This window comes from Podarcis vaucheri, assembly GCF_965113315.1.
Source record: "Podarcis vaucheri genome assembly, chromosome: 18".
Classification (NCBI taxonomy): Eukaryota; Metazoa; Chordata; class Lepidosauria; order Squamata; family Lacertidae; genus Podarcis; species Podarcis vaucheri.
In genome coordinates this window covers 10,525,144-10,540,380 of record NC_138756.1, presented here as the reverse complement: position 1 = coordinate 10,540,380, position 15,237 = coordinate 10,525,144, and the positions used below count along the sequence as shown (strand labels likewise).

At 50.8% G+C, this 15,237-nt stretch overlaps 2 protein-coding genes across 10 annotated transcripts in view; both read left to right on the top strand.

Moving 5' to 3' along the window:
- Positions 1 to 4,008, top strand: part of PIP5K1C (phosphatidylinositol-4-phosphate 5-kinase type 1 gamma) — a 34,031-nt gene extending 30,023 nt beyond the window's left edge. For 4 of the 9 annotated variants that reach the window (XM_082206380.1, XM_082206377.1, XM_082206379.1 and 1 more), the window contains 2 exons: positions 140 to 223; positions 2,214 to 4,008. In XM_082206380.1, the coding sequence (XP_082062506.1) occupies positions 140 to 223; positions 2,214 to 2,216 (87 nt within the window). In that variant the 3' untranslated portion in view covers positions 2,217 to 4,008. Of the gene's footprint in view, positions 1 to 136; positions 224 to 2,213 lie in introns of all 9 variants that reach the window. The other 5 variants (XM_082206376.1, XM_082206378.1, XM_082206373.1 and 2 more) reach the window with 2 other exon arrangements.
- A 2,207-nt stretch (positions 4,009 to 6,215) lies between these two features.
- On the top strand, positions 6,216 to 12,929 carry LOC309522945 (serine protease 57-like). Its single transcript, XM_082206703.1, has 5 exons — positions 6,216 to 7,129; positions 9,517 to 9,691; positions 10,359 to 10,503; positions 11,088 to 11,348; positions 12,251 to 12,929. Exons 1-5 carry the CDS (start codon positions 7,060 to 7,062, stop codon positions 12,401 to 12,403), a joined length of 804 nt encoding a protein of 267 aa, XP_082062829.1. The 5' UTR covers positions 6,216 to 7,059; the 3' UTR covers positions 12,404 to 12,929.
- The last annotated feature ends 2,308 nt before the right edge of the window (positions 12,930 to 15,237 follow it).

The window sequence follows — 15,237 nt, the reverse complement described above, 5'->3', positions numbered from 1 at the left end:
CCTGTGCTCTGCGCGCTCTCTTTCTCTCTCCTGCTACACAGTTGTGCTCTGAACTGTCCTTATTCTCATCTGTCTGTCTCTTTCTCTTTCTTCGTTTTCCTCTCCTTCCTGCCTTTGCTCTTGCTTTGCTGTGCAGCAGCCAACAGACGAACGGAGCTGGGTGTATTCGCCGCTCCATTATAACACTCAGATCCACTCTGTCTCCGACGAGGAGAGCGATACAGTAAGTCGCTGGGGTTTGTGCATGAGATAACCCTGTGGGTCGCGGGGGGGAAAGCTCCTTCTCTGATCGCATCCTGATGAAGCGGACTCGTTGCATGTCCCTGAAAGCTTGCCTTATTATTCCCAACATTTGTAGATCCTGTACTGCTGTGGACGGCCACACAAAACCGGTTTGCGCCACAAACTGGTCGAAACCACAGCGTGCGTGTATATACAGTCAAACCTCGTTTCTCAAACGGCTCCGTTTGTTTCGGCTCCCGAACGCTGAAAACCTGGAAGTAAACGTTCCGGTTTTAATCAGAACCCAAACGTCTGACGCGGCTTCTGTTTTGAGTTTCCCTATTGAATCGAGGCTTCCGCTTTTGGTTTTCAAACGTTTCGGAAGTCGGGCGGCTCTTCCGGCATGGATTACGTTCGGAAACAGGGGTTCCACTGTAGCATACAAAAACCACGTGGCGAAACCTAAAGTTTGAAAAAATGGGCGTAGCGCGTTTTTGAACTTGAGAACCCAGCTGTGACGTTTAGCAGGGAGGGCACCTGTCGGATCTCAACCAGCAGGGAGCGCCACAGAGTCGGACCCTCAAAATTAACTCCAAAGCTCCTGGTGTGGCCAACACGCCATGCCTTTGAGCCATGGCAGGAGCAACCATTGAGAGTGACCGTCCCAAAGATCTCAGCAACCAGGGAGGGATATAAGGGGTCAGGTGGTACTTTAAGGGTCTTGTGGCGTTGTGGGTTAAACCACAGAGCCTAGGACTTGCTGATCAGAAGGTCGGCGGTTCGAATCCCCACAATGGGGTGAGCTCCCGTTGCTCGGTCCCTGCTCCTGCCAACCTAGCAGTTCAAAAGTACGTCAAAGTGCAAGTAGATCAATAGGTACCGCTCCAGCGGGAAGGTAAACAGCATTTCCCTGCACTGCTCTGGTTCGCCAGAAGTGGCTTAGTCCTGCTGGCCACATGACCCGGAAGCTGTACGCCAGCTCCCTTGGCCAGTAAAGCGAGATGAGCGCCGCAACCCCAGAGTCGGCCACGACTGGACCTAACGGTCAGGGGTCCCTTTACCTTTAAATTAACCCAAGAATCTTGAACTACAGAAATCTTTCTCCATTACCTGTTTACCCCTTCATGGTTTATATCAGTGAACGAAAAGGAGAATTTTGTAGTCGGGTATAATTCCTAAGCCGTTCTAGCTGCCAGCGAGTTACCTTACAAATGCGGTATTTTACCTTGCATTCTGTCTCAGGTGTGAGAGCTTCCACGATCTTGGGCGGGCAGGTTGTTGAAAAACGCAGTGGGACTCTGAAAAAGAACCTTGACCTTCACGCAGCGACGGCCAACACAGCTTTTAAAGCAGGGTTTTCCTAAGCTAGGGCTCTTCCGCTGTTGTCGGACTACAACTCCCATCCTCCAGCGGTTGGGGATGATGGGAGTTGTAGTCTGACAACAGTGGGAGAGCCCCAGCTTGGGAAAACCCTGCTTTAAATCAACAAGGGTCATACGCCAGCAGCCGTCTGTCCCCACAATCACTGTGGGATTTACTACGCCACAATACGTGTCTCAATTTGTACGAAGGCGGCGCATGAGTCTCGGCCGGCCGCATGGGGCTGGCGTCGTGCGTCGATGCCTTTTTCCGAACCCCCTTTTCGCACCTGCCCCGAGCACAGATTGCAAGATAGTACAGTGGTACCTCGGGTTAAGTACTTAATTCGTTCCAGAGGTCCGTTCTTAACCTGAAGCTGTTCTTAACCTGAAGCACCACTTTAGCTAATGGGGCCTCCTGCTGCTGCCGGAGCACGATTTCTGTTCTCATCCTGAAGCAAAGTTCTTAACCCGAGGCACTATTTCTGGGTTAGCGGAGTCCGTAACCTGAAGCGTATGCAACCTGAAGTGTATGTAACCCGAGGCACCACTGTAATACCAGCCAGAAACTGTTTTGTTTTGCTCTTCTCGTAACTCCTTTCTCTTTCCTTTTTTTTTGTCCCCCTCCTGCAGTAACTTCTATGCAAAGCCCCCAACCCCAAGAAACGGATCGTCCTTCTTGCCACCAGTCGCAGGGTCCCCTCTCGCCCAGTCCTGCTGCTGCTCTGCTGGGACTGGGGGGGCGTCGTCGCACCTCCTGGATCCCGACCCGGCCCTGGAGAAGACAGGAAGAAAAACCTCCGTCAACCGCGTCTCGTCGTCTCCCCTCTCAAGATGCGTATTTATATCCATCCTAGCAACGACCTGTAAACAGCTCCTCCTCCTTGGGGGGGGGGCGTGTATCCAGCTGGGAAAGGGCCCCTTAATTCTGGGTAGTGACCAATTTATACATATATATCCCCCCCTCAAAGTGCACTATATTGTAGCTACCTGTCTGTATGTGATACTGTGAACTTCCTCTCTCTCTGTTTTATTTTAAAATCATGTATTTATTTTTTCCGTCCTTGCACAGAATTGTAGCACTGTCGTGCTTTTTTGTTTGTTTTAAAGAATGATTATTAAGGAACAGTTTACTGCACTTTTGGGGGCGCGAAGGAGAGGGGGGTGGCGTTGTGAACCTGCGCGGTTGGTCACCTGGGTGGCCGCCCCCCCTCCCGATTCCCCGGGAGGTGGGGTGGGGAACGGCTTTTCGCTCAGAAAGTGGAGCCCGCAAGGAACTCGCCGTGGTCAGAAATACTGCTGTGCCAGGGTTGGCAAGGCTGTCTCCGTAGACGTGGCGCAGAAGCAGTCATTTTGGCTCCTGTGAGCCATTCATTTCAACATTGAGCATTTTGTGCGTGTGTTTGTGTGTCAGTTTGGGGCCGGGCCTTCTCCTCCCCAAATCCGCAGGGGCTCTTCAGCGCACGAGTCTTCTAAGCGAAGGCTTCTGCTGAGCGTCTGCGCACAGCTGGCCCGGCCCAGGGATCTCGGCGAGACGGCGTCGTGTCTGACGGAGAGGTTGAGAGACGGCCCTATCCCTTCCTCTTGCCATGTTGATCTGCGTTCCTGAAAGAAGTGCAAGAAACCAGTCCCCTGTTCCGGTGGCCAAAGGCAGCTCACTTCCACCGCATCGACTTTGGAGGACCTTGCAGCCCACAGGAGAAGGCTTTTCCGTGCCTCCGAGTGTTAACCGGAGTTGGTTATCACCGCAGGACGCAACAGGCAGAGGGAAGAGCTGTCTGGCAAGGCTTTGCAGGCGAAGCAGCTTTTTTTCTCTTGAAAAATTCCCCTTCCTAACAATCTCCGCCCACCTGGTCTTTGGGACGTGACCGGTTTGAGTGTCTCGTACGCTGCTCTTCAAAACCGAGACCCGGGCAGCACGGATCGCGGTTCCTTCGAGAGGAGGCCTGTCGCGTGCCGGGACGGCAGACGGCGTTACGAATCCAGCCCTCATGACATTTTGGGCTGCGGCTGCCATCAGCAGCTGGCGGGAGTTGCAGTTCAAAGCTTCTTGGAGGTTTTTCGAAGGCTGCCCCACGCATGTCCCGGAAAAGACGGCGAAGGCGAGACATTTCTGTACCCGAGGCTGCGTTAGCTTTCCTGCGCGTACGCTCGCCGTCTGTTTTGTTTGCACAGACAAATGTCCTTTTGGGGAAGCGGTTTCCTTAAATAGCCCCTGAGAAGGGAAAGGGCTTTTCTCTCTCAGCACAGCCTTTAAGAGAAAGCCCGGCCGTGCCTCTCCATGCGGCAGAGCCTCAAACCTGCCTTTGAAACACATAAAAGCTCTCCTTGCCCTTGCTCGGCGTCCTAGCCATCTGCCTCCACGAGTGACCCAGATTCAGAGGGATCCTTTCTTTGACTTAAGGGGAGAGATCTCTCCCTCTCTCTCCTTGTCAAAGAAACCTGCCACCTTCTAGAGTCATTTGGTTTTGCAATTCAACGACAGGAACGTATTCAGGGCGCCCGAGAGCCGGTTGCAAAGCTCTGCGAACCTGGGACGTTACTCCTTGATTCCTTCGCCCACCTTTCCTGCTCGCCCTTTCCTCCATCTTGACAATCCGCCCTCAAAGACCTCTCCGCAGAAGCTCTCGCCAACTTGGAGCCGTGCCCCACGTCGCGGGCGATAGGAGCTGCAGTCCGAGCCGCCTGGGGGCGCCCGGTTGGCCAAGTCTGTCCCGGCTGCCATTTCTCAACGCTGCTTGTGCTGTGTTTGCCGCCACCACCCTTTTAAATTTCCCACCCAGCACCCAAAACAGCTGAGCCCAACCTGTCCTTCCCAACCCATCTCCCCATTTCAGCAGGGAGCGACATCGGACCTATTTTCTTAGAAGTTAGACCCGTGGGGTGTGCGTGTCTGTATGTACATTATAAATATATATATATTTATATCTCTCCCGGTTCTTATTTCGTTTTGCAACGTGTTTTCGGAGCGCTCACCCCCGTTTTGACGTGCGTTGTACAGAAGGGGGTGCGCGGGGTTTTCGGCAGGGGTGGCCAGAAATCCTGCAGGGCTTGCTCTCGGTCGACAGTCACATATCACCTCTTCTGTTTGGGATTTCTCCCCGCCCGCCCCTCTTCCAGAAGTGTAAATCGCTGTGTTAACGATGGAAGTTTTGCTGTAAAACCAGAGGCGGTTCCCTATCTCTCTCGAGATATATATATATATATGCGTATATCTACAAATGCATCCCGGCAGACATAATTCCTCCCTCTCTTGATTTTTAAAAGAAAGATTTATCTCCTACCCCTCCGCCCTTTGTAAATAAGCTGTGGGGTTGTTGTTTTTTTGAAGTGTGCGATGATTTCATCCTCCATCCTTTCTATAGACCATGAGCTTCTTGGCTCCCATGTAGAAGATCCAAAACTTCTTATATTGGGGGATGGGAAGCAAAAATCCTGTTGCGTTTTTTAAAGGGGGGGGGATGCAACCTCATCCTACAAAACAGGAGAGCCTTTCCCACTGTTATATCAAGTTATTTCCTTGGGGTGGGGGCATTTATTCCACCACCCCCTATCTCCCCACCTCTTCCTTGGTGTGTTCAAGAGCGGGGAGGGTCTCTCGCGACCCAGCCGTCGATCCCTTCAGGGACGTACCTCTTCTCCCGTTCAGCCCAAAGGCTTGGGGCATCGAAGCGTATTTTATTATTATTTTTATTATTATTATTATTATTTCAGCTCCCGTCGGGTGTGGGTCCCTCCCCGCCGTTCGTTTTTAACTGTTGTAATTTATTATTAAAAGGCTTTATTTAAGGAGAATTTCGGTGTTTTCATTTTTGGGGGTTTCTTTTTTTTTAAAAAAAGAAAAAGTTCTCTTGCCTGATATAGTAAGTGGACAATCGCATTGTGCTTCCTCCTCCTCCTCCTTCCTCCCTGCCCCTCTGTTCTTTTCGAAAGAGGCGACGACAAACCAGGTTTCTGTATCCAGGCGCAGAACTGTACGGAGACAAGGTGGAATTCTTGTATGCAATGTCGTCCGTCGCCGCCTTCTGGCATTCCATTTCCCCTCCCCTCCTTTATTTTTGGAAATATCTAATAAAATAGAATGATAAAAGCACTCCTTTCTTGGGTTATGTGTGTGTTTTTGCCTCCTCACTTTTCTTTCTTTCCTCCGTTTGGCTGCAATCGAGCTGAGCGTTCTTATATAACCGCTTGTTTCGTTTATAAATTGCTTCCCTAGAGCTTTCCACACTCCCCCCCCCAAAAAAGGAAACTTGAGAGATAATTAAAAGATTAAGCAGCGCCATCTGTTGAAATGATCTCGCGTGTAAATAAACAGTACAGAGCTATTGTAAAGCCAGCCAGGGAGCTTATGGAGCCGTTCACGGAGCACAGCATTAAACTGTGGAACTCTCTGCCACAGTAAGCAGGGAAGGCCAGCTTGGCTGGCTTCCAAAGGGGGTTGGGCAACTGCATGGAAGAGACGGCTTTGGGCGGCATATAAATAATAGAAAATATTAACGTAACATAGCGAAATTGACTTGCAAGGTGGTGTGTTCTTCGATAGGAGATTGAGTGTTTTGGGGGGAGGGAGCCTTGTTTAATTTCATTGTACACAGGTTGTACAATGACAATAAAGGTATTATTATTATTGGGACGCGGGTGGCGCTGTGGGTTAAACCACAGAGCCCAGGGCTTGCCGATCGGAAGGTCGGCGGTTCGAATCCCCGCAATGACGGGGTGAGCTCCCGTTGTTCGGTCCCAGCTCCTGCCAACCTAGCACTTCGAAAGCACCTCAAAGCGCAAGTAGATAAATAGGTACCGCTCCAGCGGGAAGGTAAACGGCGTTTCCGTGCGCTGCTCTGGTTCGCCAGAAGCGGCTTAGTCATGCTGGCCACATGACCCGGAAGCTGTACCTTCCCACCGGAGCGGTACCTATTTATCTACTTGCGCTTTGACGTGCTTTCAAACTGCTAGGTTGGCAGGAGCTGGGACCGAGCAACGGGAGCTCACCCCGTTGCGGGGATTCGAACCGCCAACCTTCTGATCGGTAAGTCCTAGGCTCTGTGGTTTAACCCACAGCGCCACCCGCGTCCCTTTTAGTAGCACCTTAGAGACCAACGAAGTTTGTTATAGGTAAGGTGCTACTGGAAGGAATTTTTTTATTTAGATATACCAGAGTAATGACTCCCATCCTTTTTCGTCCCCCACGTCTGAGCCTGGACTCACTCTTCCTCTTCAGGGGGCCCGGTGGAAAATGTTTCCTAATCCCCCCCCCCCCAGGATGAGGAAACCACGCTGGCTTGAGTAACGCCTTCCCGGATCCTTCCCTTGCGCTGACGAGGAGGAAAGCAAACCACCGACCTCCACTGTTGGGTTAGGCGGTGGTTTTAAGCTCTGAGCTGCTTCCCTAAAGGCTCCTTTTACCCCCTCCAAAGATCTCTTCTCCCGGTCGAATCCTTTCGCCCAGAGATCCCTCGAATACAGATCCCGTTCCTTGAAGATGGCAAAAGCCTCTCGGGCGTTCCTCCTCGCGAGAACGCCAAGGTTCCTCCTTGTCCTTCTCCAAGCAGGTAAGATGGGAAGTTTTGGGTGCGTTCGGGTTTCTGCCACCCTGAGGACACTGTCACTGTCATCTTTGACGATCCCCCGTAGCCGAGTAAGATTGTCTTCCATGAACACGGTCTTAACAGTGAGTCCGTGAGTGACTGTGGAGGCCAATTCTGGATCCACACGTCCTTCCACAGTTGGGACATAGGTTTCCAGGTGGGAGTTGATCCCGGTGAGGGTTTGCCAAGCGTGCCTCCCTCTTAGCACATTTCTCCCTTGCGTCCTGAGTTCGAGTGTCTTCAAAGCCCACAACACCTTTGGTAAAGGTTCTCCAACTGGAGCGCTCGCAGGCCAGTGTTTCCCAGTTGTCGGTGTTTATACTACATTTTTAAAGATTTCCCTTGTGAGAGTCTTTGAACCTCTTTTGTTGACCGCCAGCATTACGCTTTCCATTTTTAAGTTCGGAATAGAGCAGTTGCTTTGGAAGACGATCATCAGGCATCCGCACAACATGGCCAGTCCAACAAAGTTGATGTCAAAGAATCATCGCTTTGACACTGGCCATCTTTGCTTCTTCCAGGACACTGGCGTTCGTTCGCCTGTCTTCCGAAGCAATGTGTAAAAAATTTGGGAGACACTGTAATAGGCCAGGGACATGAATGCTTTTATCGGTAGATAAACGCAAACAAGTTTTAAGGTGGTCCCAATGGTCTCTTCCAACTCTAGATATCACACAGTATATTTCCCCTGAGGCTTATCTGTCTCTCATCTCCCACCTTTCTTCCTCATGTGAAACCACATCAGTTCGCATGTATCTGACACCTTTCGTCATACGGCTGTTTCAGTTTAATCTGAAGCAACACTTTGGTTTTTCTTTTGCTGCGTGTGAGGAGTAGGGGAAGGAGACCGAACAAATTCACAGAGATAACTGGCTCTGTATTGATGTCTAAACATTGATAGGGAGCCTTCATAGAATCTACGTAAGAATTCGAAGGGAACATGAAGAGTCATCTAGTCCAATCCCCAGCAATGCAGTAATCATCATCATCATCATCTATTACACCCCGCCCATCTGGCTGGGCCTCCCCGGCCACTCTGGGTGGCTTCCAACAGGATATTAAAAACACAATAAAGCATCAAACATTAAAAGCGTCCCTAAACAGGGCTGCCTTCAGATGTCCTCTAAATGTCAGGTAGTTGTTTATTTCCTTGACATCTGACGGGAGGGCATTCCACAGGGCGGGCGCCACTACCGAGAAGGCCCTCTGCCTGGTTCCCTGTAGCTTTGCTTCTCGCAATGAGCGAACCGCCAGAAGGCCCTCGGAGCTGGACCTCAGTGTCCGGGCAGAACAATGGGGGTGGAGACGCTCCTTCAGATATACTGGACCGAGGCCGTTTAGGGCTTTCAAGGTCAGTTCCAACACTGAATTGTGCTCGGAAACATCCTGGGAGCCAATGCAGGTCTTTCAGGACTGGTGTTATGTGGTCCTGACAGCCGCTCTCGGTCCCCAGTCTAGCTGCCGCATTCTGGATTGCAGTTTCTGGGTCACCTTCAAAGGTAGCCCCACGTAGAGCGCATGGCAGTAGTCCAAGCGAGAGATAACCAGAGCATGCACCACTCTGGCCAGACATTCTGTGGACAGGGAGGGTCTCATCCTGCGTACCAGATGGAGCTACCCTGGACACAGAATTGACCTGCGCCTCCATGGACAGCTGTGAGTCGAAAATGACTCCCAGGCTGCGCACCTGGTCTTTCGGGGGCACAGTGATCCCCATTCATGACCAGGGAGTCCTCCACATCTTCCCGCCCCCTGTCCCCCAGAAACAGCACTTCTGTCTTGTCGGGATTTGACCTCAATCCATTTAGCCGCTATCCATCCTCCAAGACAAGGAAGTCTTTCTCTTTTCATATCTGTCGGAGTTGAAAATCCCTGCTCATTACACGCCGTGGAGAACCATAGAAGAACAGTCTTGCTGTCATTTTGAAAAGATACCTATCCATTACTTTGCAATTAAAATTATATCCTTTGGGGCCTAAACTAGTCCATACTCCGCTGAAACTGCATACAATTGTACCTTTGATCCCAAATGCCTTGGTACGTTTCGGCTCCCGAACGCCGCAAGCCCAGAAGTGAGTGTTCCGGTCTGTGAACGTTCTTTGGGACCCAAACGTCTGGTTCCGTGGCTTCTGATTGGTTGCGAGATCTTCCTGCAACCAATCGGAAGCCGCGCTTTGGTTTCCGATCGTTTCGGAAGTCGAACGGACTTCCGGAACAGATTCTGTTTGACTTCCGAGCTCCGACTGTAAATGTCTCCTGACGCAGCTTTGGAGAACAATCGCTTTTAAATAGTTCTGTCGCAACCTGCTGCCGTCCGGACCCAATTCACCCGACGGCCTTTTCTCGCACAGATCTCTGGTTCTTCGCCCCAAGCGCTTCGGGGGGCTGGGTTATCGGGGGCAGGGAAGTTGTGCCCCATTCCCAGCCCTTCATGGCCTCCATCCAGGTGAATGGGGCACACGTCTGCGGAGGGTTCTTGGTGCGCCGAAAGTGGGTCATGACGGCGGCTCACTGCCTGATGCCCAGGTAAGTTGGAACCAGGGGGGATAAAAAATCAATGCTCCTGTTTTTTAAAAATTGAAACAAATCAGATATTTTATATATATATATTAAAATAAAATGCTGGGGGGGGGGAATCTTTCTAAAGATTTCTATTTAAGTTACATTATAGTCCAAAGGCTAAAGTAAAGGGGACCCCTGACCATTAGGTCCAGTCGTGGCCAACTCTGGGGCTGCGGCGCTCATCTCGCTTTACTGGCCGAGGGAGCCGGCGTACAGCTTCCAGGTCATGTGGCCAGCAGGACTAAGCCGCTTCTGGCAAACCAGAGCAGCGCGCGGAAACGCCGTTTACCTTCCCACCGGTGGGGGACCTATTTATCTACTTGCACTTTGTGCTTTCGAACTGCTAGGTTGGCAGGAGCAGGGACCGAGCAATGGGAGCTCACCCCGTCATGGGGATTCGAACCGCCAACCTTCCGATCAGCAAGTCCTAGGCTCTGTGTTTTAACCCACAGCGCCACCCGCGTCCCACATCTATTCTAAACACAACCAATACCTTACACTGAATCTTTGTCTACATAAATAATCATTTACACATTTCCATTGTTTCTGAGTTATATTTTTTGGTTTTGGTCTGATCAAATCAGTCCATATCTTCTGCTTTGTAACCGCGCTTTACAAACTGAAACTCCAGGCGATCGCCGTCCGTCCGCATCGTGCTCGGCGCCCACTCCCTCGCGGCCCCCGAGGCCTCGCAGCAGATTTTCGGGGTGCAAGAATCCATCGCTCACCCGCTATACAACTCTGGGACCGTGACAAACGACATCCGCCTGCTCAAAGTGAGTAGGGCGAGGGAAGTCCTGGCTAAATACGTTCTGCTCTATAAAGGGTTGGGGGTTCCATGGGTGACTGAGTCAACTCCCTGGGATAGTTTCTTGTTGTACATTGTTTCTAAATTTATTGTTGTAAGGTAAAGGGACCCCTGACCATTAGGTCCAGTCGTGGCCGACTCTGGGGTTGCGGCGCTCATCTCGCTTTATTGGCTGAGGGAACCGGCGTACAGCTTCTGGATCATGTGGCCAGCATGACTAAGCCGCTTCTGGCGAACCAGAGCAGCGCACAGAAACACCGTTTACCTTCCCGCTGGAGCGGTACCTATTTATCTACTTGCACTGGTGTGCTTTTGAACTGCTAGGTTGGCTAGAGCTGGGACCGAGCAACAGGAGCTCACTCTGTCTCAGGGATTCGAAAGTCCGACGTTCCGATCGGCGAGCCCAAGGCTCAGTGGTTTAGACCACAGCGCCACCCGCGAATAGAGGACCTCGAAACGATTTTGAGTCACGGTTGTCCTTGCTTAAATACCCCGTTCTGCCGCTAGAGGCTTAACGCCAGCACTAAACATGTCCCCTGATTCACCTTGCAGCTGAACGGCTCTGCTGTCTTCAATCACGCCGTTCAACGTGTCAGGATCCCGCGAGCCAACACTGACCCCCGCCCCGGAGTCATGTGTCACGTGACGGGCTGGGGGGACACCTCCAATTATGGGACGATCCCCACCATACTGATGGAGGCCAACACAACCATTGTCGACCGGAAAGCATGCAACGCATCGTGGGCTGGCCAAATCCGCCGCTGCATGATCTGCGCCGCAAACACCGACCCCAGTCTCCGCGGATTCTGCTCGGTGAGTGCTATTTTTTTTGCGGGGGGGTGTGCCCAAATCAGAATTTTCTGAACCAGAAAACCTGGCAGCTTCTTGAATTCCGAATGCCAGGTTTTTATTTATTTCGTTTCTGCAAAAGATTTCTTTTTATAATCTCTATATAAAACGGAGAGAGAGTGTCTGCTAACGACAGCTCAAAATAAAAATATGAAAAGTGAAACCATATACAGTGGTCCCTTGGTTCTCAAACTTAATCCGTTCTGGAAGTCCGTTCCAAAACCAAAGCGTTCCAAAACCAAGGCACGCTGCTTTCCCATAGAAAGTAAGCCAAAACGGATTCATCCGTTCCAGACTTTTAAAAACAACCCCTAAAACAGCAATTTAACATGGATTTTACGCTCTAATGAGACCATTGATCTATGAAATGAAAGCAATAATCAATGATGACAAAAATTCAAATTATTTACCTGCACTGATGATGGTCGCTGTTTGGATGGGGGGCTTTTATCCATTTATGCAGTCACACAAGCAATCAGTCAGTCGCTGAACTGGGTTCCAAAAAAACAGTCACAAAAGTAAATTAACCGAAAAAGCCTCAGAAACAAAAATGCAAAATAACAGCAAAAACAAAAGGGCCAAACTCAATCCGTTCCGGAAGTCCGTTTGACTTCTGAAGTGTTCGAAAACCAAGGCACAGTGTTTTCTGTGCGCTCTGGTGTCTCATTGCGCCAGAAGCGGTTTAGTCATGCTGGCCACATGACCCGGAAAGCTGTGGACAAACGCCGGCTCCCTCAACCTGAAAGCGAGATGAGCGCTGCAACCCCAAAGTCGCCTTTGACTGGACTTAACCGTCCAGGGGTCCTTTACATTTACCTTCAGAGTGGGTACCGGTGGCACTGACCTTTGTCTCCTTCGCATGCCAGGGCGACTCAGGCGGACCCCTGCTTTGCGGTTCCAGAGTCCACGGGATCGTCTCTTTCAACGGACGCCGCTGTGGGGACCGCCGGTTCCCGGACGTCTACACTCGCATCTCCAAATACATCGCCTGGATCCGTTACGTACTACAGACGTTTTGAACTGGAGCAAGTTGTGCATGTGTGTGTGTCTTTGGCAAAGGCCATGTTGGGGAGAATTTTCTGTCCTCCCCTCAGGAAGGAAGTGATGGAGTTGGAATAACAATAGCTTTTTTAAAAAATTAAAAATAAACTCTCCATTTTATAAAAGCAGGAACTGTCGTCCCCATTAGACTCCACGGTGAGTGAGTGTGAGAGAGAGAATGGTTATTTTTGTGTGGTTTTGTGGAATAATTTTCTGCTGAACAGAGCCTTTTTGACACCTTCATGAGTCGGTGTGCTCCCCTTCCTTGGAGATATTTCATGTTGTTGTTGAGTCATTTAGTTGTGTCCGACTTTTTGTGACCCCCTGGACCAGAGCACGCCAGGCACTCCTGTCTTCCACTGCCTCCCGCAGTTTGGTCAAACTCATGTTCATAGCTTCGAGAACACTGTCCCACCATCTCGTCCTCTGTCGTCCCCTTCTCCTTGTGCCCTCCATCTCTCCCAACATCAGGGTCTTTTCCAGGGAGTCTTCTCTTCTCCTGAGGTGGCCAAAGTCTTGGAGCCTCAGCTTCAGGAGCCACGACTGGACCTAATGGTCAGGGGTCCCTTTACCTTTAAACAAGCTATAGATTAGCACCCCACTCTCTTGGGAGCCCCAAAAAATTTTAAAGGGGAAAAAACTGGATGCACATTTCCAAAATCTAAGATAAAAAACAAATATAACAAGATCTGCATCCAGCAACAGTGTTTTGCGTTGTGTAGGCTCCTGGGATGTAAGTAATGGGCTCGCCTGCTCCCCAAAATATCCCTGGTTTGCTTCCTTTCTATATATAGGGTGCCTACATTGTGCATGGACTGACTGCACGGCAACATGGGCAAATGGCTTGAGATACCTATTGGGTCCATAAATCGCCATATAGCATATATTCAACACAAAAAAACAGTGACCATTTGTTGTTGACAAAGGACAGCTGGACATATAAAGGGCCCCATTACCTTCAGTAGCTGACGGCCTCGTCAAACCTAAATCCCTACCTGCCCGCCCCCCACGGGACGGCGGCTCTGGCGGAAAACGCTTTCCTCCCATCGGCCGAAAGCATCTCCCATCTGTTTTGACTTTGTGGCGTCGTTTTCCAGCCCAGCCTAGGACAACTGGGAACGAGAGCAAAGAGTCGGGCGAGGGCGAGGGAGACAAGTCGACAGGGCACCAAAAACAACACGTCTCCTAATTGTGTCCTGATGGGCCGGCCTCCCTCGCCCGTTTCTGAGGAATGATGCGTCTGGAAAAGGGACAGGGACTATCAGTGGTTAGGGACGAGGCCAGGAGGGCTGGGGCGACCTCCCAGGCATGTCATGGTCCCCTTAAGGAGTTGCAGGATTGGTTGGGACTGGAGGAACAACCCCTTGCCCCGGGGAAAAGCTGTTCCCATGTTTGATCTCCTGCACACATACTAAAAGGTAAAGGGACCCCTGACTATTAGGTCCAGTCGTGGCCGACTCTGGGGTTGTGGCGCTCATCTCGCTTTATTGGCCGAGGGAGCCGGCGTACAGCTTCCGGGTCATGTGGCCAGCAGGACTAAGCCGCTTCTGGCGAACCAGAGCAGCGCACGGAAATGCCGTTTACCTTCCCGCCGGAGCGGTACCTATTTATCTACTTGCACTTTGAGGTGCTTTTGAACTGCTGCGAGAAGTGAGGTTACAGGGAACCAGGCAGAGGGCCTTCTCGGTGGTGGCGCCCTCCCTCCTTCAGATGTCAAGGAAATAAACAACTACCTGACTTTTAGAAGAGACCTGAAGGCAGCCCTGTTTAGGGAAGTTTTAAATATTTGATTAATTATTGTATTTTAATCTGTTGGAAGCCGTCCAGAGTGGGTATAAATATTATTATTATTATTATTATTATTATTATTATTATTATTATTATTATTACTGATGGGGGAAAGGGGAAAGCAGAGGGGGAGAATTAGAAATGGAGAGGAGGAAATTAAATTTACAGATCGCCTGGGAGCCCCAGACTTAATCCAATGTACCGCCTTGAGGGTCTTTGTTTATCCCCGAGCCAAGAGAAAGCCGCCACTCGGCGCGCCCGGCGACGGCGAAACTGCGTCATTTTTTTGGAAGAGGAAAAACCTACGCAAACCCTCTTGGAATGTGACGCTCTGCTTTTCTCCTTTTATAGTCTGCAAAATTCTGCCTGGTTGCTCCTCTCTCTCTCTCTCTCTCTTGGTCTGGGTTTTCAATCTCTTGATGCTAGGACTTTAGGGGATTTTGGGGGACGGCAAATCTCCTAAGGATGAACGGAAAGCCTGCCTGGATCACAAAAGTCTAGTCCGGCTGCCTGGCCTGTCTGCCAGATGGCCTCGTGGGAAGCTCTCGAAACGACCCGCTCCCTTCTGCCGCCTCTCAGTGTACCTGCCTGCGTTTTCAAGGTAGACTGCCCCTGACGCCTGGAAGCTCCATTTGGCACAGAGTTATCGCTTGGCTTCCAATATGCCTGGAAAGACAAAGGGCTTTGAGAGCTATCAGGAGATCTAGGTCATAGACAAGAGCCCTGAAGATGTTGGCAGCAGGCCACTCAAATTGGCAGGCATCCTAAACGGCCTCGGTCCAGTATATCTGAAGGAGCGTCTCCACCCCCATCGTTCTGCCCGGACACTGAGGTCCAGCGCCGAGGGCCTTCTGGCAGTTCCCTCATTGCGAGAAATAAGGTTACAGGGAACCAGGCAGAGGGCCTTCTCGGTGGTGGCGCCCTCCCTGTGGAACGCCCTCCCACCAGATGTCAAAGAGAACAACAACTACCAGACTTTTAGAAGACATCTGAAGGCAGCCCTGCTCAGGGAAGCTTTTAATGT

Excerpts from the sequence above, each read along its gene's own strand:
- LOC309522945 (XM_082206703.1), top strand. The coding sequence starts at position 7,060 with ATGGCAAAAGCCTCTCGGGCGTTCCTCCTCGCGAGAACGCCAAGGTTC. Across the intron at positions 7,130-9,516 it reads CCTTGTCCTTCTCCAAGCAG|ATCTCTGGTTCTTCGCCCCA; the intron begins GTAAGATGGGAA and ends TTTCTCGCACAG. Across the intron at positions 9,692-10,358 it reads GCTCACTGCCTGATGCCCAG|GCGATCGCCGTCCGTCCGCA; the intron begins GTAAGTTGGAAC and ends CTGAAACTCCAG.